Source organism: Cyrtonyx montezumae, unplaced genomic scaffold, assembly GCF_038088225.1.
Source record: "Cyrtonyx montezumae isolate F1298 unplaced genomic scaffold, pur_monq_1.0 scaffold_17, whole genome shotgun sequence".
NCBI lineage: Eukaryota > Metazoa > Chordata > Aves > Galliformes > Odontophoridae > Cyrtonyx > Cyrtonyx montezumae.
Window position 1 is genome coordinate 5813927 of NW_027071903.1, and position 25237 is coordinate 5839163.

The window sequence follows — 25237 nt, forward strand, 5'->3', positions numbered from 1 at the left end:
AAAACTCAGGATACCTGGGCCCCCAGAGGGCAATTTCCTTCCACTGTGAAGAGGTAAAAAAAAGCCAACCTCCAAACTGAAGAATGTCTGCACAAAATGAATTTTCTCAGCCTTCCTCCTCGTGAAAGGACAAGATTTACTTTAACATTTTTGGGGAAAACCTGAATTTACAAGAATGTGCTTTCATGGGTAGCACAAAATAACTTACAAGGTGTGTGTCCACATGTAAGCACATGTTACTTGGAAACAGCATGGCATGCTTCTCATATATGGCATCAGGTATGTTTCAAAGAAACTTGTATACATTAAAATAATTAATATAGCAGAACGTGTTGCTTAAAAAATAGTTAAAATGAGAGCAGATGGTACTAACAATAAATGAAAACAGAGCAAAAACAGCAAAAGCAGATTTCATTTGGATCAAAATGACTGCTTGGGTTCCAATTCCCTGCTGGCAGCTGGCTGCTAACAGGCAAAAGCACGGTACCTGACAGCGAGCTGGTGCTTGGGAAGGTGCTGGCCAGATTTGGAGATGCCTACCAGGCAGCTTCTACAACTCCTGTTCTCAGACCCCTGAAGGAATAAAAGCAAACCAGATGTTTGCTTCCAAATGTGATAAAAAATCTTTGCTTTTATGAGAAAGAACTCGTTGGACCTTTTCTTGTTTGAAACCCTCCTTTTTTTTCCTCTCTGTTGTCATGTTTTACTGACACTCACTGTGACATCAGGGGATCTGGGCTTTTTGTATTCAACTGTTTTGTATTTTTTTGTATTTTTTTAAGTGTACTGCATGCCACAGCCAGAAACCAGTACATGGTTAATATTTAGAAACCATGCTGGATTAAATCTCTTTTAATAGAAATGTTGGATGTCTTTACTTAAACATCACACTTTAATACCTTTGCCTCTGACCAGTGGGAATAACTCTGACATGACGGACACTGCATGCTGGGAAGCAGAGGACAGCAATGGCAGCCAATCACACATGGTTACATGTTTTGCAAGGAGAATCTTCACCATTACTTAAACAAAGAATAATAGATAACCAAGCATTAGTTTTTGCATATTTAGTAGGCATCAGATAATTAGTGGCAAGTAATAACATTGTAAAATAAGAAGGGTAAACCCAAAGGACACACAATCACTAGAAAACCTTGTTAAATTTACACATCAGAATACTCAAAATCAACAAAAATCAAGCAAACTTGCACACTGGTCGCTTCAGGACTTCATCAAGCACGCGCTGAATTGCCTGTTCACACAATTCAAGTATTTGATGAAATCATTTATTTCTAAGCAGTTAGCTCCCAGGGTCAAGTGGTTGCTTGATTCCAGCCTTTTAAATAAAAAGATCTGTTCCCACGATTGAAATAAAATACATTTGGGTATTTTATGAACAGCCTTTCAGAGAAGAAAGTCCAATTAAAATAATTCCTTTAAAGCCAATACTTTAAAGTCTGGTGGATGGCAGAGGTAGTCTGCTTGGCTTTTGTCTGGCTTCTTTTCCAGACTTTAAAGATCAAAAGCAGTGGGAGCACCGGTTTCTCTGTAATTCCAGATTCTTCACACAAGCCAAACGTTACACCTGTGGTGTGCTGCCTTATTTTATTTTGGTGAGCCAGCAGTATCATAATCAAACATGCCTCTTCAGTGGCAACACTCTCATTCCAAACAAGCTGTTCACAAAACTATACAGGTTGATGCCTTCATTACAACTAGAACTCAGTAATTTTCATTCTGAATTTTCTGAGCTTGCTGAACAGCACTCAGCAATGTTGAAACCTAGGAATTCAGAAGGCCTTTCCCTAAACCCTTCCAATTCAGAGGCTCTGCAGTCCTTTGCACACGCTGCCCATTACTCCAGGCTGCTTCTCACCTACGTTCTTCAAAGTCCTGAAAGCCTTACATTTCCAATTAACAAAGTGATTTCCACAGTACTATTAAGCAATACATCTTAGCCCACATGGTATTTGAGAAGCATGCATTCACCAGCCTGGCATGCTTAAAAGCAGATGACTATTTAATGCTTGGCATAGCAAGCAGATGTTTTTAATTCATTACGCTTTTGTTCACTGCACAGTTTTCTAAGCCTATATTTTACAGCTGCATCTTCCTCTGCTAGGAAAACAGCAGCCTGCATCATGAAGTGATGAGTACTTGCCACCAGATACTCTAGTAGAGCACGTTTTTGACACCTACACTTCTAGAATGTGTAAATAAAACAAAGCGTATGTACTGCTCAGGCTCAGATAAACCTTCTAACAGGTAGCTTATAACTTCCAACTTTTGAGAGATTAAAAACAGTCCTTCAGCAGTCAGGATACAAACTGTCCCCTAAAAGCAAAGACAAGGTACATACCATCTTATACTTTTACGTAAGATCCATCTAGAAAGCTTTGGAACTCTGAGCTTTTGTCGAGGAAGCACATGAAATTTAGATAAGCACTGAGAACATGAGCCTTCTTACAAGATACTGGAACTCTACGTGGAGTATTGGCTTAAAAGTCAGGAAGCAAACATCTGCTTTTTCTAAATAAATAGAACTGATTAAAAGAAATAAAAGCACACCCACCTACACTGCATCACAGCTCAGTCCTTTACTGGAAGATGTCACAGTACTCAGAATGTTGTGTAAAACTTAGATGGTAAAACAAAAATAAAATTAGATGCATTCAGATAACTCAATTTTTCCACCTACTACCTTGAAAAAGAGAACAGTGATACCAACGTTCATTCTCATCAGGCAATACTTGGGCTTTTATTTTATGTGTTTTGGATGTTGTCCATCACATTTTGTTAGCCCAATCCACTGCATTCATTAAATAAGAAACCAATTATAGTCTTCCCAGGAGAATGAAGTCAGTTTTCAGTGATTAAAAGACAGAATAAACATGATTTATTCTATTCCACAGCTGACAAAACTTCTCTTGACCAGGGAACACCATGCCAGCAGCAACACGCCATTACATCCAGCTACCAACCATTTGGTTTCTTCAACAGCAATCAATTACATTAAGGTCTGATCTCTAAGTGAGTCCAACAGATGGAACACAGCAACTTGTTAAAACCTATCACTGCTCACCTCTTGGCACAGGCAAAATGAACCAGTCTATCTTGGTGAAGAGATGCACAAGCACATGTCCCTCCATAGTGAATCCTTCCACAAAAGCTCACTGATCATACCCCAACTAATGTTACCCATGTCTGTTATCCCCGTGCGGGCTTTCAAGCATGCAATCCACATTCCCAATGAATGAGTATTCAACAACCTGTTAGTCTCCCCAGCTCCTATCCTCATTAACTCCATGCTGTCACCTTGCACCAAAGCCATCTGAATACCCAAAATACAGACTGCATCAAGGTAAGATACACCACCTTCAGCCCAGGAGATGGCAGAGCACAACCCACGCACTGCTCATTTCAGTCCTCAAATCCCTTCTCAGTCCAGAACACGATGCTGCAAACCCAAAATATGGTATTTTGTTGTTCCAGTGTACCAGAGAAAACTCCAGAGGTATCACAGAAAGCTCAGGCAGAAGTCTTTTGTTCAACTGTTTTTTTAACCATAGCAACTGCACGTGCTGGATAATCAACTGATCAGCTGTAACACTGAGTTTACATATTGCCTTTACAGATGAAGACAATGTTTTAGTACTTTAATACATTGATTTATTAAACAGGAAGTCCTTCACAATGATTTCATACTATATTGACCCAAGTAAGTGTTAGAAAACTACAATTTTCCCTACATACAAAAATACAGACTTTTAACACTTTGAAGACATGATCAGAAGAGTACCATGAAAATCCACAGAGCTCAAATCTTCAAATATCAGAAGGAAAAAAGACAAAGACATCTAAATTAAAAATTTACAAAAAGTAATGTGCCCATATACAAAAGACTGGAGAAGTAAAATGACATTTCAAACTGATAAATACACCACTTAAATTATGCTAGAATCGTATGGATTTTTATGATAAGGACTGCTGTATTCCAAGATGATTCTTCAACTTGTGTTTTTGTTTAGCTTAAAACTAACAGAAAACAAGTGCACCACATATTGAAAAACCATTACTGGTGTAAAAAACAAGTTAGGGGTTGTGTTTTCTCATACAGTTGCCTTTGAAATTGTTCAAGCGTTAACAGCGTGATATTCACAAACAGGGATGGAAGATGCTGTGTTTACACATGTAAGCTACTGCTGTTAATAATGACAAGACAGTGATCACAGCCAGTTGGTACTTCTACAAAGAGCACTGATTTCATCAGCTGGCCTGTGTGCAGCCTAATTCAAAACACCAAAAGTACTTACCAAATAACGTGGAATAGCTTCAAGGCTGTACGTGGGCTCTATAGAAACGCTTGCTAGCTCGTGAGATTCTTCACATCCTTGACTCAGAACATGCTTTTGGTGATAAATGGATCCCTGATCCTGCAGTCCCCTAAGTCGATGGGGAATTTTGCCTGAGTAAGGACAACAGAGCCAGGTTCTGCATTTGCAGCAGCATATACAGAACGCTTAAGAGATTTTCCTTGGCAATACATTACAATTTTTGTACTTCAAAAGCAAGACATCAAGGGTATTACATAGCAGAAGCATACCCATAAGTTAGAAGGAAAACTGCACCCCCTTCGCTCAGTGCAAAGATGGAACTCTAACCCACTACCTTTGTCTGATACTTCCGAGCTGTTCACAATTACACATCTGTCAGTATAGGAACTATACTCCCGAGGGACAAGTCCTACGTTCAGGCCCCGATGTTCCTTCCTCAGACACCATTAAGCATACATACAGCTACTGTTAGGAATGTTTAGACTGCATCCACTATGTTTCTCTAGAGGAGCCCAAATTAGTACCGTGGATACAGAGATCCCACACTGAGCACTTTATACACTTTGCAAGCAAACAGAGTTAAAATTCCTTCTACTTTGCTTCAGGAACATGCTTCAACTTCCTTTCAGGTAGCAGTTGAAGGCAGAGCAGGGCAAAACTGAGACTATTCACAATGAAATTCACTACACAGCACAGAGGTAAGGCAATGACTAGTAGCAACAAAAGCAGAAACAAAGCACAACAAAGCCAGAGTTGTAATAGTGACTCACATTACAAAAATAGTGTTTACTGCTTTAATAAATTTACATCTCAATTGCTGTGAATGACAGGTGTTATACCACATATGGAAGGCACCCTAGGTGAAGCAGTATTTCGGTATTTGTTTACAATTCTGTGAAGAGACGTACAAAGTGTCAACTTTCAAATCATCATTGAGCAAATAAATTGAAGATTGAGAAATAAATACATAGTTTACTATTTTCGTGTGGGTTCCTGAACCCTTACAAACTTCAACATATACAAATAGTTTCAAAATGACACTAACACAGAAGAGAAGTCTAGACAGATAAAATGATTAGCTAAGTCATTTGTTATGTCAAAACTGCTACAGAAATCATTTAAAATGCAATTAATTGGCCACAATATATAAGTCAAAGTATCTTCTTACTCTAGAACTGTTAAAGCTGGATGAACTGTAGTGCTAAAATACACTCTCCCTCTGCAATAATCCAACAAGTAGAAACTGGTAAACATTTAAGATTAAAGTATAAACAGTAGAAAATGAAGGTAGCAAGTGTTGTAATAGAAGGGTGCTAGCCAGAACTTTAACCTGTAGACATCTGGATAAATGTAACATTGCTAAGAGTACTTGGACAGAAATCCTTCAGGATTAAAAGGTTACCAAAAGTGATACATCAGCCTAGTTAACAGAAGGTATTCTCTTTCAAACACATGAAGGTTTTAACTCAAAATGTCTATTGAGACATTTGCACAAAGCAAAACAAACACAATACCCTGAAATTTCCCATATTCTAGACAATAGTCTTTGACAGTCAGCAGAGGCAAACAGTCATATTTCATTCCGTTACTCACATCCAGATGTTACTAAAATAGCTGCAGGGACCAGCCCCAGTCAAAAACAAGGAAAAAACAGATACTCTGTTAGTAAGATCTGGCTATTGCTTTTTGAAATGCTGAGATGTCCTCATTCTGATTTATGAAGATAGTTTCCATATCCTTCCATATAGGCTAACTGGTTTGTTATAACTTCTACCCATGAAGACCACAGTATACAGATAAAACCTTCATAGTAAACTCAAAGCTCTGTTATAAATACATCAATCAAGGTAACTATGTATATTGTATATAAAATTAAATATCTTCTATCTGCCAAGCATAATTTAAAAAGGAATATCTGTGGCTAGTTATAAAAAAAAATATTTATTAACCCACAGAGATTAAAAGGCAATTTCACTAAGTCATCCATCCAGCACATTTTTGAAAGAGTTGTACTTGGACTCTGGATAGGTAACTTCACCTAATCATGTGCTCATGATAAATAGATTTCTGGGCATATATAAGAACAATTCTTAAAGCTGAATATTCCCAAAAGAAAATTAGATTTTGTACGCTCTAAATTAAAGGCTTCTATCAATCACAGTGTAAGCTGATTTCTTTAAGAAAGATTATTTATAGAATACAAATGGTTCAATTATAGCCTATTTTAAAAAGACAATGCAAAAATAAGACCAAAACAAGGAACCTTCTCAGGCTGGGCAGTACTCCTCTGGCTCTATCAAACACTGATTTAAGTGACAAAAAGGGAAAATATTAGGAAAAATTCAGAGGCTTCCTGAATATTTGTATGAATTCATTTTTAATCAACTCCTTCTGTTAAAATAAAGGTAGAAGTTTTTTCCAAAAAGTGTTGAAGGCAAAAAGCAGAACATTCTGCTGGGTTTCATACCCATTTCAGTTTCATACAAAACAATTACTTTCACTGCCATTAAGATTCAAATACATATCTATATCTGCACATTCTCTTTTATCTTTGCTGGCTAAAAGGGCCTCCAAACAATCTGTGATATTTTATCTTATAAGCAACAAAATCAAAAGTCTCAGATCCAGAAATGCTACATGACAGCTTTACTCATCTCAGTGGGACTATGCAGAAATCCCAGCCTGAAAAGGATCCTTTCCTCCAGGCACAGAGAGCACTCCTGAAGTAAGCTCCTAGGTCCTGCAGGCCACTGAGAACCAACCACTACATTTGAGCTGAGAAGAAGTTATTAGCAAACATACCTCAGGTTTTAAGGCACACCATTAACAACACTGGTGTCAAATCTCTCCTACCACACTGTATGGCCAGCACAGCCTTGGAATTAGGAAGAGAAGAACACTTCTAAGCCTCTGCTTTGTTGTTGTTGTTATTTTGTTTTTAAACCAAGTCAAAATGTCTCCACCTCCACTAAGATGTGAGGAAGACACCTTTCTTTCTGCAGTAGGGGATTATTCATGTTCACAGATCATTTTCAAAGGAACAGGTTACCAAGCATCAAGTTTGGTTTTCTCCCTTCTTCCCACCCTTTACTACATCTCAAATTCATAGTTGTGCCTAACTTTTCATCTATCCTAACTCAGGATATTTGGCTCCAGAGCTTTCAGCATAACACTGTACTGATTTTCACATACAAAACTGTTCAGTATCTCGTTTGAGTAGGAAAGAGTACATTATTTTCTACACCATTCGAATAGCTACTAAGATGGAGAGGTTTATGCCCCAAAATCATTCCCCCTCCTCAAAAAAAAAAGAAAAAGAACACACACAGGTAAGAATGCTTATAAATACATCACTGCACAAAAAATAACCAGCAGATTTAGAAGATTTAGAACAAGGACTGAAGAAGATGGGGGGAAAAGGGTTGCATTAAGAAATCATGTATTAAATAAGCATTTGCTGTACGTGCATGTTTCCAAAATAGCACAAAGATGGCAAACAGCAGATTTGTTTAGGGTCCTAGAAGTTTATGGAAAACTAAAGGTTAACTTAATTATTAACACTCCACATGCAGCTCACAGCAGAACAATTCTCCTGGTGTGGTTCACAGCACTTGAAGAAACAGTAAGCCCTCTGCACTAAGAAGGGACAATCATCAGACGGCACAATGCAGTTCACAGGGGAAAAAGAAATATGTAATTAACGACTTACATTTTTTGCTCCCTTTTCCCCTCTTCTTTCTAGACTCAACAATGAAATATAAACAAATACATTAAAACAATTTAGATAACATGAGATGCACAGTGAAACACAGCATAAAGCCTATAAAGATGCACCCCATGTTACTGATTTTATTTAAATTCACACCTAAGAGTCATAACAGAAAACGACAAGTCATTTCCAAGGCACAGCTCATTGCTGACACCACACTTCTGAAACAAAGCCAATCATGGACAGTACAGACTGAGATACAGGCATCAAATCTCAAGGGTCAGCACCTTGTCTCTCAGAAAAGACAGAGGTAGATGGTCGATGACTAATAATAACCTCTGAGCATGTGGCTCTTTACAGGAAACTTAGGAAGAAACACGAGTAGTATTATGCCAGATGGCTTCTGAAGTAAACAGGGGAAAAGGAAAAAGAAATAAAATAAAAATCCTCCAGCAGATCCATCCCCAAACACCATAAGCTATCACAGATGGGAAGAGTACCATGCTTAAGCAGGACATGGGACATGGCTATTCTTATCTTCCTCAGACTGAAGCAGTCACTACACATATCAAAGTTGGAACAATTAACAAAAACTAGATATAAAATAAGACAGATGAGGAATTTACAAAATGAAAGGAGCAAGCAGAGGGTAAGAAGGAATCAACTTTAATAAGAAGAATTAAGCTGTCAAATCATTCTTAATTATCATTTAAGAAACCTACTTCTATAGTAGGCAGTTTGCATATCATCATCTGAATGTATGAGAAACTGGAACTAAGGCTGCCCAAACTGAGGAGTATTAACAGGAAAATACCTATTCTAACAACACCAAGAACTGTGCCATTGCTCCAGTCACTTCATATTAGTTCATCTTTCAATGCCTGTGCACAGCATGCAACATTTGCCCTCATTTCTACACATAGAAATACATGGTGATAGCAAATTAGTTTTGACTTAGGAGGATTAATCAGAATGCCTTTACCATTTCAAGCATCCTGTTCCCACAAGATTCATCTGTTTAGCTTTCATTTAGTTTTATTTACAGTGGTTTTTGGATCCCTTTGTAGAGCTAAACAGCTCACTTGAAACTAAAGAAAATTATCCCTAGATGCTCAGCAATGGCAAGCAAGACTAGCTGGCTGGAAGAAGGAACTTAAGTGTCACTTTTCTAAGTGAATTAAAAAAAAAATCAAAAAACCTTTCTGACTCATTTTCTTCCATAAGATATTTTCTTTTTTCTTTTTCTTTTTATTCTCCTCTTTTTAACAGCTGCAGTTTTGATAACAATCTTAACAAAAGATTACTACTTCTTCAATACACCACGGGAAATTGTAGAGGGGGTGGAATTAAGAATGCTTATGTCAAATATACTCAATGTTTCAATTTTAGTTGTCTCAAAGCTACTTTAATTCCCTTTTCTATAATCCAAATAGCAAATAATGTCTCTGTAGAGTAATAAATGCTTAACTTAGATTTTAAGAAAGTATATACTGTACAATACTAAAATCATCTTTGGTCCCCAAAATAAGGAAATTACAAATTTACATTTGTTTTCCTGTTCACAAAGTGTACCAGATAGTAGCTCTTTTAGAAAATTAAAATCATCATATTCTCTTTGAATTCTACCCTGAAAGCTGTACTAAGCTCAAGTCACGAGTGCTGGAAGTAATAAATATTGTTCTCAACTCAATGAAACTTATTTAACGTGTAACAGCACTCAAAGTCATACAGGAATATTATACGATAAGATGAAGTATTACACAACATTAGAAATATAACTATCATTCATACTAAGTAAGCATTTGTCATTCCAGCTAAAGGTAATCAACTTTTTGTGATCTCACTCCAGAAAAGGCCCTGTGAAGTTATCCTTTGTCCAGGTACAGAAATGCGTACAGATTTGAAAGATATCAAACTCATAAACCTGCAGATGCATGAAACCTCCCATAGATACCTCTGAGAAATTAAGAGGACCAGAGTCCTCACAGAGACTACAGAGGAGGAATAGGGCGTTCTCTTTCATACGCACCACCGCAGTTCATTCATTAACCAGCATCAGGCAAGATGCACTCATAATGAAAAGCATCTGCTTACCCTAACACCTAACTTCCATTTCTTGACTTCAGATGTGGGTACCGTTTCAGAAGTATCCATCCTCTGCAGAACAAGATTCTGGATAATTTTTGTAATAATGTTTATGCAAAGTGCTTTGATGTCCATTTACAATTCCAGTCTAGATGTGTCTGTACTACTTTCAAGTGGAGTACTGGAAAATGGAAGGTCTAAAACAACTATACTGACTTCAAGAAACTTATTGCATGTCACACTGAACACAAAACTGTCATTTATGTTTCATGAAACACCCATTAATTCTGGTCAGACATCACCTTAATAAAACATCGATGTTCTAAACCCAGCAACAGAGGTTAGCTTCTATGGTCAGTTTAAAAAAAGATCGAACATTACCTCTGGTGCTTTTAACAAAATACAATAAAATGTTAATACAGTAACTGGAAAACCATTACTAGTTTAGAAAGGCAAGTTTTCTTTAACCTCATCAATAAATTTTAAGTAGAAATGCACAATAGACATAAAACTCATGAAAAATGAAAAGACATTGGTTTTGTTACCAGTTTTCCACAACTCAGTGTAATTCCATTGCTTGATCCAAGAATTGCAATGTAAGGTTCAAATCTGGAACTAGGCTGCCTCTAGTATTAAAGAAGCCCAGGCACTTGTGCTGACTTTCTGTTTGGTATAACATAGTTTTAGGTATTTAATAGTCACTTGTCTGCAGTGTGTTGCCTTTTGTTCTGAAATTAACTGCGCTAAATCACTTAGGAGTACAGCTAAACAAGAATAATGCAAAAAGTGTTCAAGTCTGGTATCAAATAATGGATTACACAGATAAAAACACCAATCATAAAAGAAGTTCTGAGACATTTAACTCAACACTGCAGAATTCAAGTTTTTATCAGAGAAAATACCTTTAACTTAACTGCAAGTAAAATCAAAATAAGAAAACTTCAATTAGGTAAATCCATTTCTAAACAAAGAAATATTAGAAAAAAAACTTTGTTTTTGAATTTGACATGTCTATCAGTTTCCCCTACTACCAACAGTTTGATTTTAGAAGAAACAAAGTAATCCTCTAAACAAGAAGCATCTTAGATGAATTATAGTATTGCAATCTTAGAAACACTTTATATCATAAATTTTTGCTAGTTACTGCTTACCCTAGGCTTCTCAGAAAAGTTGAACCTTAAAAGAAAGAAGAAAAAAGGCATGACTGGAACACAGGTTTACCAGGTGACAATTCATCCTCTATCTCCTTTAGTACTGTGCCCCTCAGCCTCCTCTTTTTCCACCCAGCCTTCCAAGCTTCCTCCACCCTCTACCATTTTGGCATGAAAAACAGCATATATCCAACATAAGCAGAAAGTTCACATACTTGCACTGGATTCATTATGGTGACCATTCAGTAAAACATACTAATCTTGCACAAATTCTGATACAAGCAAGGTCAGGCACAAACTGCATGTGATGATTATGAGTAATCCAAAGGATAACGGCCTCAGCATGAAATCAACAACCAGGTGACAGAAAATTTCATGTGGCAGCTAGGTGAATGAACCAACAATGAAGCAGTGTGAGATCCTGCAGGTGAGAACTGCACTGTGGTGCCAAGGCTGCACAAGGAAAGGTACAGAGTGTTGCTGGACACGATACAAGGCTAAAGTTATTGCTATTTGCCCCTCACTTCCTTTTCATGTGTATTAAATTTGCTTCTGGTGGATTTCTTCCTTACATTAAACAACCAAGATAGCGCTGGTCTTAGTGTTTATGACAGATGAAACAGTGGCAGAACATGTATATTCAGAGTTTACTATTAGAAAAGGGAAGAGAAGTTCTGTGCAGTTAATCCAAAACATTAACATACTTCAGAACATATATATAATATATTATACATAATATATACAATATATGTATATATATGTGGATGTCTTAAAAGGATCTTGCTTTCAAAACGTCAGCACTCACTGCTTTCATGACAACAGCTTCTGACTCAATGCTTCTCTGCACATATCTTGGCTGGGCATTCTTTGCCACTATCTGATTTTCCTTTTCTTAAATAAAGAAAAAACACTTTATTCCGCGAGCAAGTTCAGCACTTCTCTTTTCCCTCTGCAGTCCCATCTAGATGTTGCTTTCATGCATCCAGACGCTGAATCTCAGGGCGATGATCTACTTCTCTGGATTCTGTCCGAGCACGTATGTAATCACTGGTCTGCCGACTGTTTTGTTGTCTGCTGTTCATTCGCCACTTTTTAATAGCTAAATATGTGTTCACAGCATACACTGCCATTGCCAAGAAACCAAATATCTACAAGTAGAAAGACAATTTTTGAAATCAAGAATAGTAGTTTCATAACAAATTCCTAAGACATTTTCTGTTTTACTTGCACTGATAGATAATCACAGCCTACAAAACTGATGTTGATTTTCAACTAGAACTTGAACTGAGAACGTGTGAAAGCTACTAAGATCAGTGATCCAAGAAAACTAAATTCTCTGTTTACAAACACAACAATTAGATCTTGCAATGCAACTTCACTGGAACATCCTCTTCTAAGAATGTACCTCTTCATCCAAACGGTTCATTCATTCCTTGGAATGCTCGTGACAGTGAACAAACGACAAGAGAAGAGATGACCAGTCTAGACTACCAGCCTATAGCAGGAGTTGATTTGCAGGTCTAGGTGTTCCTGCAAAATGTGTGTGATTTTCAACATCTAGGTTTGAAAAAAGCTTGACAGCTCAAGGACAAAGTTATTTGCTTGACTTTATTGTTTTAGATTCTAAAATCTTTTAAGTATCACTATACTCCATCCACAAAAATTGATTTCTTGTGAGCAAGAATTCAAGAAGATTATGGATAAGAAGCTTTTATTTCATAAGAAATTTTGACTATACCTTTTCTGTAAACTCACAATATAGAGTTATATCACCTAAGCTAGGTATAGAGAAAGAAGCAACACTAATAAAACTGGTACAGCATTCTCAGCAAGCTGTTTTCCTGTTCAGTCATGCCCCAAGACTTGAGACTAAATTAAAATGAAATCAATACTCTTAAAACCAAAACTAGTGCACAGCTAACTCTAAAATTAGAAACAAATTGGGACGGCAAAGGTAACAGAAGTATCCCAACAATACAACTAAAAGATTATTCTTGGTTTTAATTGTCACTTAAGCATCACAAAGAAAGAAATACAAATTCTTACCACAGCAGCAATTTCTGCTCCAGTTTTATGGTTTAAAGCAGCAAGTACTACAGAGGCAATGAAGAAGAAGAAAGTGCTGAGTCCAGTGTTGACCAGATCCTAAAAAAAAAAAAAAATAATAATAATAGCAATACTTCAGCATTATTAAAAAGAAAAATCTACTTCTTTTTATTAAAGCTGATGAAACAGGAGAAGGTTAGAAGAAGTTATACTTTCCCCCTTCCTATGCAGTTTATCACACATAAAAGATGTCAGATTATTACACAGGAAACATAGTATGCGTGCACATAATTATTTGAATTCTTTTTGCATACTAAGTATAAATAAGGCACCACTGTAAATTCTGGATGTTTTACCTCAGTGTCTGCTGGGATTATTAAGAATCAACTGTCAGTATAAGCAAGGGGTAAAGCTGTTCCATCTCAGCTGACACTGAAGTAATTTGAATCTCCAGCATTAACACTCCTGGAACCCTCTGCTCTCTTTCACATTACAGCTCTCCATGCACTGCCCACATAACACTCACGAGTTATACTACAAGTTCTTTGAGGCCTTATCTGTTCACTATCACACATCCTGCAGTCCTTCCATGAAGAACAGCTGCCTGTATTGTACGAACACGCAGGTTTATGTATACCTATCACGTAAGACTGATGTTTCAAAGTAGACACCCTAAAACACGTGCACAGAAACATCCTAGAGCATCTAGGTTCAGAGAAAACTCTTGCTTTGTTTTAAGCACCAAAAAACGCTATGCATCATGCAGTTCAGGTATTCATATGCTGCACATGTCACTTGAAGTTCAGATAATCAGGCCTTATAAAAATCAAAGCTCAGTAACATATCACTGGGAGGTAACTAAATTCTGAATGGCAAGTTATTAGCACAGAAATAATAACATCAATACAAGACAAATTAGGAGCATGGACCTTAAGACAAAAGAAGTTCTAGGCTTGTTAGGGAATAGCTGTTTAGCATGTTATTGAGCATTTTTTGCATTTCTTTAGATAAGTATTTGATACTTATTTACATGGCACTATTTTTCGTACACTACACAGCCATAGGAAATAAGAGACTACCATGGTAACTGAAAGAATGGAGGAAGCCAGGGCTCAGGTAGATCTGTGAAGGAAGCAGAGAATGGCAGCTCAACAGAAATACCCTGAAGGAACCTGAAATCAGTGAGAGGTGGATACTGTCACATCTAAAAGGGATGGAAACAAAACCTGTATTCAAATTTGCTGTACAATTCAAACTGAGACAAAGAAAAGGAAAAATCTAAAAGACTAAACAAGCCAACCCCACCATTTAAAAATACCCAAACTCATCACTACTTTTTAATTAAAACTAAAGGACAAATTTCCTCTACATGACTCTTAGACATAAACCAGCTCACTTCTCATCTCTGCTCCATTTACTAGAGAATATTAATTTCATGTTTAAAAGCACACCTTAAAAGTATTGCAAGGAAGTATGCTTCAAAACCTGAAGACAATTTATCCTATATACCCTATACTCTTACCCTATAACTAGGTTCTGGCTATGTAACACAAAGACTTTGGACAGGCCACTGTCATCCAGTCACCCTAAAAAAAGTTTCCATGTACAGTGAAGAAAAAAAGTTGTTAAACCTCCCAACATCTGTTTCTGTAGCCATCATTTGAGAATATTTTAGTAAATAATTGTGAAAACGGAAAAATTCTGGTGCTGTGCTGCTCACAGGGACAATGAACCATTTGAGGGCAGTGACTCAGTGACTTATCACTGTTGATCAATCCTCATCTAAAAAGGGGACTTGGCCTTCCTGAGAACCTTCCACTGCTCCTCACTTTTTCTAATAATGTATTCAGACTTCATGAGCCCAGGGAGGCTGTCTTAGCAGGAAGGAAACACAAGGAAGTTTCCTAAGAAACAATTACCATTTCTTCACCTGCTACGTGAATCAACTACAGACAGATACTTTATATCTCTGTTCAAGACCAGTGAGACAAATACTATCTTGTCTATAACACAAACAAAATTGCATTTTACTTATATAGTTACTTAATAGTTACTGCCATTTTAATAATAAAATTTCTTGTCTAACAGAAAACAAACTCTCAGAAATAGAGATATTAGAGAAGAAACTACATTCCACAATTTCTCCCCAACTTGGAGTTTATCAGATCTACCTGCATGTCTGAAGTCTCCAAAAAGAGCTTCTGTTCTCATCTGCAAATATCTTTTCCCAATATATGGCTAACAAATAGCATGAAACATCTTCATCGAGTCTCCAGGGTTAACAGGCATGCTACCAAGGATGTTGAAAATAAATACTGAGGAAACGGTATCCACACCAATGATGCCCTTGAGTTAAGGGATTATTTTACAACCAACAGGTATGACCTACAGAATGAAGATGAGATCCTGGGAGAAATAACTGAGAACTTCAAAATTCCCATAGGTAAGCATCTCGACATGCAATGCCATGAGCAAAAAAGAAGAGAAAGCATTTCAACATTCCTCTGGACATATGGATACAATAGGTGCAAGGTGGTTGTATTACCCTTGTAAGGGACATCGGAATGCTGCACTCTGGTCTGCTATCCACATTTTAAAAATTATGTTGAAAACGACACGGTGAAAAAAAGAGCCACAGAAGCTACTTGAAAGGAGGATAACATTTCTCACAGTACAAATCAAAGAACCTAAGCTGCACTGAATACAAGAAAAAGACTGAGCTGTGTGCACAAAGATATTCACAAAACACTATGTGTTCAGAAATTTTAGCATGGAGAACCACACCAAAGCTAACAGGATATCAAAACTAGCAGATGAACAGTTAAGAACAAAGACATATTCAAATTTACTTTTATCTGTAAGGTAGCTAACATTGGAACAAACAAACTGAAGTTGTGTCCCTTCTTATTTCTTATGATCCAAGACTGTAATTTTTTTTTTTCCAGACGCATTTTGTATTTCTACAGTACCACACTCACATTTGTGTTTACAAAGGACCTAACAGTTCATTCCATCTTATGGTTCTGATGCACTCATTTCTATGTTTTCATCTTAATTGTTTAGGTCAAAATCCTTTAATGTAATTAATAATTAATTGGTTCATCCCTTAAAAAGCTAAAACTAATGTAGTCATTCATGTCCACAAGTCCAACTGTTTGGAGCTTAAGGTAACAGTAACACTGTCATACAGGTATGCAATAGTAAAATCACAAATGTCTGCATCAGTGGAATCATTTAATCCCAAACTTGGTATGTACTACTTAGGCAAGAAAATAACCTACGATGGTTTTGGAAGAAGTCAGAGCAGAAAGAAAAGAGAATGAAATACAGAAGAAATTCAAGAAGCAGAAGACACTCCCTGAAGTAACATAGCTTTTCTCCACATACGAGAAAACGAATAATCTTGACAATAAAAAGAATAATCTAATTGAAAAAAGATGAGTCCTTTCAAATCTGGCCATGATATAGCTAAAGTTCTTACTATTATATTTATAGACAAAGTAAAAACCACATCACACAGACAAAAGAATTTCTGCTGAAATTACAGCAACCCCACGAGACAGTATGCTGTGCCATAAAACACTCTGCAAAGCTGCCATCCATGACAAAGAATAAGATCTATGAGCTGAACCAAATCCACTCTAGACAACTGCCATTCCATTTCTCCTTTGCAAAATGATTTAAAATGAAAGATGGACCTCTGACCCCTTGGTATGACTCACAAGTCATTCTGTTCAGTCACCAGCAGTCCTAATAGAGGGATTAATCAAAAGGAGAGCATCCAAGGACACATACTGCCTTCATCACCAATGTGTCCTGCTCAGGAGCACAGGGCAAGGTAGACACCTTAACTTAAGGATGTAGATGTGTTTCTGCCAAGACAGCATTTATGCTGAAGTAAGGTGAGGTTTTCTTCTGCTTATTCTGCTATAAAGTGGGCATTTCTATCTACATAGGTAATTAGACAGTATCCTTCAGTTTTTAGGTTGTAGGGGCTGAGTAGGTACAGGTTTCTGGGTTAATGAGGATGGAAAGGCTGAAGCAGTGCTAAGAATGAAGTCTGCTAAGAGACCTGAAAACTTGTAGTAGCTCCTGAGCACTGCAAGGGACAAAAGCTTCAAAAGCTTCTGACTAGCATTCCTGTCAGTTCTCTAATTCAAGCATCCCTGGTCAACCTCACAACCTTATTCTCTAACCATACTATTACACATTGTAAGAATGATTTTTTTCATCAGAATTACTAAGTGAAATAATGGTTTCAAAAGCAAAATTAAGTTATAGGTAGAATGAACTAAACTAACTGTATAAGCATTAATCCCCATCTCTTACTTGGGATTACACAGGTAAGGAAGCCTTTCACCCAGGTAGTCAGCACCAGCTTCTGCTATTCAAGACTCACACAAACATCACTTCCCTCCCACAAACCATGCCCAACAGTTCCAGAAACACACCAGAGGTGTCCAGGGCCACTCCAGCTGTGCAGAGGTGCCCTACTGCTCTCTTCACCAGGCCTCACTGCCTCCCAGCAGTTTTCTGAGAAGCCATCCTGCACACGGATGGGACCGCTTTTCCTCACTCTGCAGCAGACCCCACTAGCAATAAGTACCAGGCCAGGCAATACTCCAGGGTATTCTAAGCTTGTGTTTGTATTACTCAAATAATAACACATTACTGTTTATCAGCCTGCACAAAACAAAGAACAAACCTGAAGGAAATAAATTCTGATCATCTTTTTAGATTTGGGTTTATTCACTTTCATCCTTAGAAGGCATCACTATTTTGGCAATACTAAAAATAAAAGCAAGGAAGAACTTTCTCCTTCAACAGCTAAACAAGCCAAAGAAAAGCAAGGTATTTTCAAAAGAAATAAAAAAAAAGAGCGGAGAGAAAATAAAAATAAACAAATTTGCCCAGGGAAGGTCTTTGAAGTACAGCTTTGTAATTACACAACTCAGAGCCAAGGCTGGCGAGGACCTTTGTCAGTCTGGCACCACATCAAGGTTCCTGTCAATTACCACTGTCAGTTACTTGCCCACAAGGCTTTCTCTCCCCAACAACTGAAAACAATAACAAGAAACCTTTAAAGATGAAATATTTGCAGGCAGGCAGCACACAGACACCACCACCCATGTGCGTGCTCAGAGATGCACAGGCCTGAATCCGGAGTGGTGCTTCCCAGGGACCCATTCCTCGCTAATAAGCCCAGTAGGACTGCAATTAGTTTGCGCTGTGCTCTACCCTAGGCCTCACTTCTGAGGCTGCTCTATATCGAAGAACTCCAAATTCAGAACTGCAAAGATACTTCCACAGTTTCAGTGAATATTAAAAAATAAAAATCAATGGCCAACATCTACTGAATTTTGCTTCTTGTGTACAAAGACATAAACAGTCCATTCCACTGGCTGATTGTAGAATAACATGTCTTATGACTTGGATTTATTCCATCATTCAAACTCTCAAAGAAACACTGTCAAACTCCATTTCTCTGCCATCATTTTCCTCCCTCCCCATATCACCTCAGGTACTGCAGTACCCCTGCAGATCCCCCCTGGACAGACAGGAATTCATCAGAACAAAGATACTGCAGACACCTCCATTACATTTTCCACTGCAGCCTTACAAGAGGGCTACAGCATTCACACCATTTGGATGCAAGAACTCAAGCTCTCCTTGAAGACCACATGAGATTCAAACAGTGGATCAAAAAAGAAATAGTCAAATACAAAATGAAGGAAAGATGAGGTAACACTTCCAAGCAACAGCTCAGCAGCCATCTCTGCTGTAATGTGAACTACATTCCCCTATGCCACTTACACTTCTCCTTGCAGAATAGGCTCCCTTTCAGTTGTGAAGCATAAAGGAAATGGAAATTTCCACTGACAGGTTCCCAGATTCTGTATAACACTGATAGTGCCGTGCAACAGACAAGTGACTGTTCTTTCATCTCACTGCAGCAAACCCGTCTTTCCAAGCAGGGTTCTATTCTCATCTCTCCTTCTCCAAGCTTCTTTCATGTTTATCTCAGGAATATGTAAAAGTGGCTGGCAAGTCTCTAATTAGGATGAAAACAAAGCTATTTTCCTCAAATGGCTAAAAATATAGAATACAGAAAATGACAGATCTAGTATACATATACATATATAGCTCTGCTAGATACAGATTCTTATTTTCCTCCTAACCTCAGACAGAAAACAATATTCATAATGCATTAGAATAGTCTAATTTATTGCAGTACTAAAGGAAACAGTCCTGAACTGGACAAAAGCAGCTGATGGGCTAATTTTCCAACATGAGGGATTGTCTGAAAAACAAATAGTTTTCCTAGAAAGTTTGTGAGCATGCTGAGTCTAAACGACTCCTGACTACACTTAACAGTATAAAATTGTTTCAACCAACAGCTTCTTCACCTCACACAACTTCAAAGAGCAAGGTTTGAGACTTTTCACAAGGGAAATACTTGTTATAAAGCCAAATTATCTCTTAAAAGCACTACATGAATTCCAACATAAGGATTATTTTTTTCCTAGAGTATTCAGGAGCGTGGAAACATAGTTCAGAAAGCAATTCCTGTAATAACCATATCAGAGAGGCTGGACAATTATCAAAGAATAAAATGCCAAAATAAACAGAAAGAAAAGTGATGCAGAAAGCACACAACTCCATTCCTTAATTCTTTGCTAACTTTAACAAAGTTCTTTCCAGCTAGCATTGTATCAGAAGCCTACAATCTCCCACTCTGCACCCGCAACCACGGAATACAGCTATTGGAAAAATGAAGATACTCCTACACATCTGTACGATCAAAGGCCCTATCAGACTACTGATTATTAAAATAAGTAAATAATCACAGGAGGAAGGTTGATCTCAGCAGCTAATGGACATCACAAGCTTCCAGTTCTCATTTCTGTTAGAGATCTCTGGTATACATAATCAAAAGAAGAGACTTGTAAGATGATAATAACAATTTACTTTTATCTCTGTTGATAAGATTAAAAAAAATAATAACAACCCCAAAGCATTTGCAGAGTATTCCATTTGCCCTTCAGATCAAAGCCTGACTTGTCACACTGCTCTAAGTTGTTGAGGTGCTGGGTTGAGATGTGATAATCCCCCTATATAGAGGGCTCAAACCAATTTTTTTTAGTTGCATTTTTAAGCATTTCTTTTCTCTACAGATCTCCAACACTGAGTGCCAAGCAGAGATACACAGTGCTGCACTCAAATCAGCAATTCTTATCACTTCTTTATCAGAAAGGTGGTACTCAAATTTCTAAGAAGTCAGAGTGTCTGAAAGGACCCACCCGGTTACACCACTGATTATCCCCTACATTAGGTAGGGAAAGGCAGTAAAAGGCACCCTTCTGTATTTACATACATTCATCATAGTGTCACAGCGTTCCTGTAGGCAGTAAAAGTATGCCAGAGGGCTCAACAGAACAAAAGCTACTGGCACAAAGGAGCAAGGGCATGCAAAGTCGTTAACTTGACTCTTCCAGTGATCCAGCTCAGTCACGGTCACTAGGAACACCACTAACTGGTCTCCTGATAAAAATAATTTTGGTCTAGCTTACTTTCAACATAAGCTGGGTCTAATATTCACTGTGAAGCCACTCTTATCACACCAGGAGAACCATTTTCTGTGACACTGATGCCACAATCACGACCTCGCACATCCTACCAGCAAATTACAGAGCTGTGTCATTTACACAGGCTGTTGCTGTGATGTCTATTTAACAACAGGCTGGTAAAAGAAATCACCTTCTCCCTGCAGTTGCTGCATTTCAACTTGCCGTGAAGATGAACTGTGACAACACTGGCAGAAGAGAAGGAGAAAAGGCAAGACAACCCATTAAAATTCCAGTGGCTCCACTGGTTTAATTTACAAGCCGCCTACCCCACCTACTGTTTCCAGTCACATTCCTCAACCTATCTAACTAATCTAACAGACACTCCTAGGAAGAGTTCTCTCAATAAAACATGCATTCCCAGGGTACAAAGAATCTTCTATTTTACACTCCTCTCTCATTTTAGAGGGGTCATTTAGGTTTACAAACAGTTATGGTAAATATGAAAGCTGCAGCAATTACTGACATTGAAAAAAAAAAAAAAGAAATTACACAGAAGCCTAGAAACTACTGTGAGTAGTCCACAACATCATTTACAATAGTACATTAGAACATAGACACATATATATGTGTGTATTATCTGTACTGTGCAAAAGAGTTGATACAGATATTGTTCTTACGATGGCATCTTTCTGTAGAGTTACTCATGTTGATTTTGTGATCTGTGTTTCTGCAGCTCACTCTGAACATTTAAGTCATAATATAGCATGGAAATGGAGACTTGTACTAAAAGAATGTGCACTGCCAGCAGTTCTTTTCCAAAGCTCCTTGTATTTGAGAACACATCAAGCATTGCCAGTCAATGTTTAATAGTTAGGGGTGTAAGCAATCCAACACTTAACTTTCAGAGAAAGCTTATGATCTTTTTTCCCAGTGATTACATTAATCTGTGTAAGAAAATATATGTAGCACCAGAATCCTAATATAAAAAACAGCTCATGAAAGAACAACAGGCTACTGTAAATATCACATCTGTCAAAGTTAAATAAATACCGACTGCATTTTTATCCACTTCATCAACAAACAGTAATTGCTGGCAGCAGCAGAAGTCTTTCCTTCCAAAGAGAATCTGCCAGAAAATAATTTTAGCTCTATTTAACATAGTTTAATCTTTCTACACTGCAAAGCTCATTCTACTGTTAGTACTCAAAGTAACAAAAATTGTGCCCTTCAGTCAGCGTAACGAGTATTCATACAGAACCTTAAATATTAGCAGCAGAAAGTAAAGTTCAAAGACCAAACTTAAAAACAGTTCTGCAGACATTTTTTAGCAGCAAGGATTTGTATAAACTTACAGTGAGATTCCAGTTGATCTGTGGTATTCTTGTGTGAAGATTTAGACTGAACATAAGCAACAGAACTCCAGTAACCACCAATGCACTACAGCTCACAAACTCGAAGAAATAAAGGCCTTCGCAAGGGGAGCATTCCATGATGGTCTCTATGCAGATGAATGCAATCAGTGCCAAAACCTAGGAAGAAAAACAAGTGGAAAAATATAAATAGATCTCCACATTTTGAAAATAGCCACAAGTATTCCTGAAATTTCCATTGGGATCATGATTGGTTTACACTCAGGAATGTGTGATTTCAGTTTATAACAGGGCACTGCCTAAGAGCAAAAACAAAAGCAAATTAATGCAAGACTTTCTGGGTATCTCCTGTTCAAGAAGGTCTATTTTAGGATAATTACAAGGCGTCCAAAATCAAAGTGATGGAGATACCCTGAAATGCAGACTTTTGGCTTAATATGTGAAACGTACCTCAAACATTTTATTTCATTATATCCTATTCCAAAACTTTCAAAAGATCAAATGCATTTATCTTTTGGGCTAACATCAATCTCATTTATGTAGCATTATCACAGCATGACAGTAAAAGGCATTTCAATAAAGCTATTGCCATCAGCTTGAAAACTAAGTACACAGATTCAGGATCTCTACCACCTTCCAAAAGTGTCTGCCTGTTTTCATGTTCATCATCATCAATATGCTCTATTTTACATGAAAACACATTCCTCATTTCCATACTGATAAGAAAATAAAGCCAGTAGCTAACATTGAGCAGAAAGCAACTGAACTCCTGACACTGTAAACTAACCATTATCCAAGTTAGAGGTATGTCACACCCAATTCAAAAGCAATCTTGGCAGACTGCAGATATCTGCAGGAGTTTAATTCACTGCTTAGGATGAAACAGTAACTCAGTACCTGCTTCCTGCACAAAGCTAAAATATAGAAGACAACACACAGCAATATCAGCTACCATTTACACCTAGAGAGAGTATAAAACTTACGTACTTAAGTGCATGTTTCAAACTGATTCATCTTTAAACATAAATAGTAAAGCAAAACCAATGCTATGGATGCTTCTCCTACATTTTTCACAGTAAGCAAGCAAAGCCTGTAAGAATTTTCTGCCTTGTTTTCAAGACAACACCCACCCACCAACCCACTCACATTTCTCAGAAAGAATTCACTTTTTTGCTCCACCACAAAATTCTGCTGAGACCTCAGTCAAGTCACTTCAATTTGAGGGTGAAGGACGCACAGAGTTGCCTCTCCAAAGCTAAACTTCTCAAATGGAACGCCCTGCAAAAACCAAAGTTACCAGAAGCCACAGTACCAATCAGTTTCTTCTACACTGTGCTTTGCAAAATTCTGCAAATACCCTTTCTTCCAGCACTTTCTATACTTCATATACTAATTTCTGCTTCTGGCTGCTATCAGCTAGACTGGCACTATGAGGAAAAAAAAAAGATTCTGAAAGAATATTTACCACACTGACATCAGCAGTAATTCCAAGTACAGGACAACACTCCCATGCACTGCCTTTGCCACATACTTCACAATACAGTAGCTAATTTAAGCTTAAAAATAGACTAAAACAGAATGAGTTTTAATAAAAAAAAAAAAATCACACTTGGCCAGGAAGTCTCTCACAGTTCATTTAGCATGAAGTCTTTAGAACAGCACACGCTAGACTAATTTTTGCTGGCTAACCGAGCAGGCTGATTTTGAAACAAATTCTGAACAGATACCCAGTGACTGAACATTTGAAGCCGGTTTGTACCCTTGGCAGTGAATAGCTACAGATGGCTTAAAAAAAAAACAATATGCATTGAAAAATCAGAATCCAACTATGAATTTAACAATGACAAAAAAAAAATAAAGAAAACTGTCCAGAAAGCAGCTTCATTTTACAATACAGCATGCAATTAAGTGCATGTTTTCTGTGAATGCAAACCTCAGAACTGAACAGTGAAATTTTAAGAAACATGGAAATCTACAAAAAAAAAAAAGTCTCAAGTGGGATCAAAATCCAGGATTAATGCTAGAAGTCACAGTCAATTGGCAATATTGAAACTTCTAAATATTCCAGTATAATAAAGTCTCCAGTGTCCTTGCCACCACTTCTGATGTATTATAACCCTAATAAAAATTTTATTGCTGTAAAGGAAATGGTTTTGCAATAGTCTCTCAAAATACTGTAGCACAAGCTCAAACAATATTAGGCTCTTTTTCTGAAAATATAAACAGCTCTGAACAGTGCCAGCCATGTCAGGCCCAAGGAGCCAAAACCCAGGGCACGTGGGTCACTATGCTGCACAACTACCACTCAGCAGACACTGCTCTCGTCGTGCTGCTGACAGAATCGCACGCTGCCTTCTTTCCACACAGACAGAATGCTTCTTCAAGCAAATGAACGTAGTCAAAGCTATAAAAAAAGCCAAAGTCCTTCTTACTTTTAGAAACAGAATTAAACTCCGTACTAAAGAGACACTTGAGGGGGAACACTAATCATTAGGCATTGTATACTCCCAAGCTTGGATGAATATGAATTCAAGTGCAGTTGCTCTGAAATGTGTTAAGATTTCCTTTTCTCCCTTAAGAAATCACGGGAGATGCTTACGGGTGAGATGCAGCCCCCTAAGAACAGCACTAGCTGTACACATTTCAGATGGAGTTGACCTAAACCATTCCAAACACCAATAAAGATGGAGGCATGTCACCAGTGTAAGTACCTCCCTTAGTGTGCAGCATTCTAGGTTGTGGCAGCCTGACAACACTGGTACGCCTCATTAGCACACTCGGAAGAAAACCTCAACTGCTTCAGATTATGATGGAAATTCTGACAGCAAAGCTGAAGCTGGATTTTGAAAACATGGGCAGAGTAACACACTACTAACACAAGCGTTATCATCGTGAGTGCATGTGGCCACCCCAGTGAGTATTTCCATGCAAACAATTCACTCCCAAACTTCTGCACGTCACAAGTCCAACTAGA

The 25237-nt window shown here is 37.7% G+C and overlaps 1 protein-coding gene across 1 annotated transcript in view; it reads right to left on the reverse strand.

The window, feature by feature from the left end:
* Positions 1-10510: 10510 nt before the first annotated feature.
* Positions 10511-25237, reverse strand: part of CMTM4 (CKLF like MARVEL transmembrane domain containing 4) — a 28460-nt gene continuing 13733 nt past the window's right edge. Inside the window, exons 2-4 of the mRNA XM_065733146.1 lie at positions 22246-22422; positions 13326-13424; positions 10511-12427 (exon numbers count right to left, since the gene is read on the reverse strand). Coding sequence (XP_065589218.1) covers positions 12254-12427; positions 13326-13424; positions 22246-22422 — 450 coding nt within the window. The 3' untranslated portion in view covers positions 10511-12253. The remainder of the gene's footprint in view (positions 12428-13325; positions 13425-22245; positions 22423-25237) is intronic.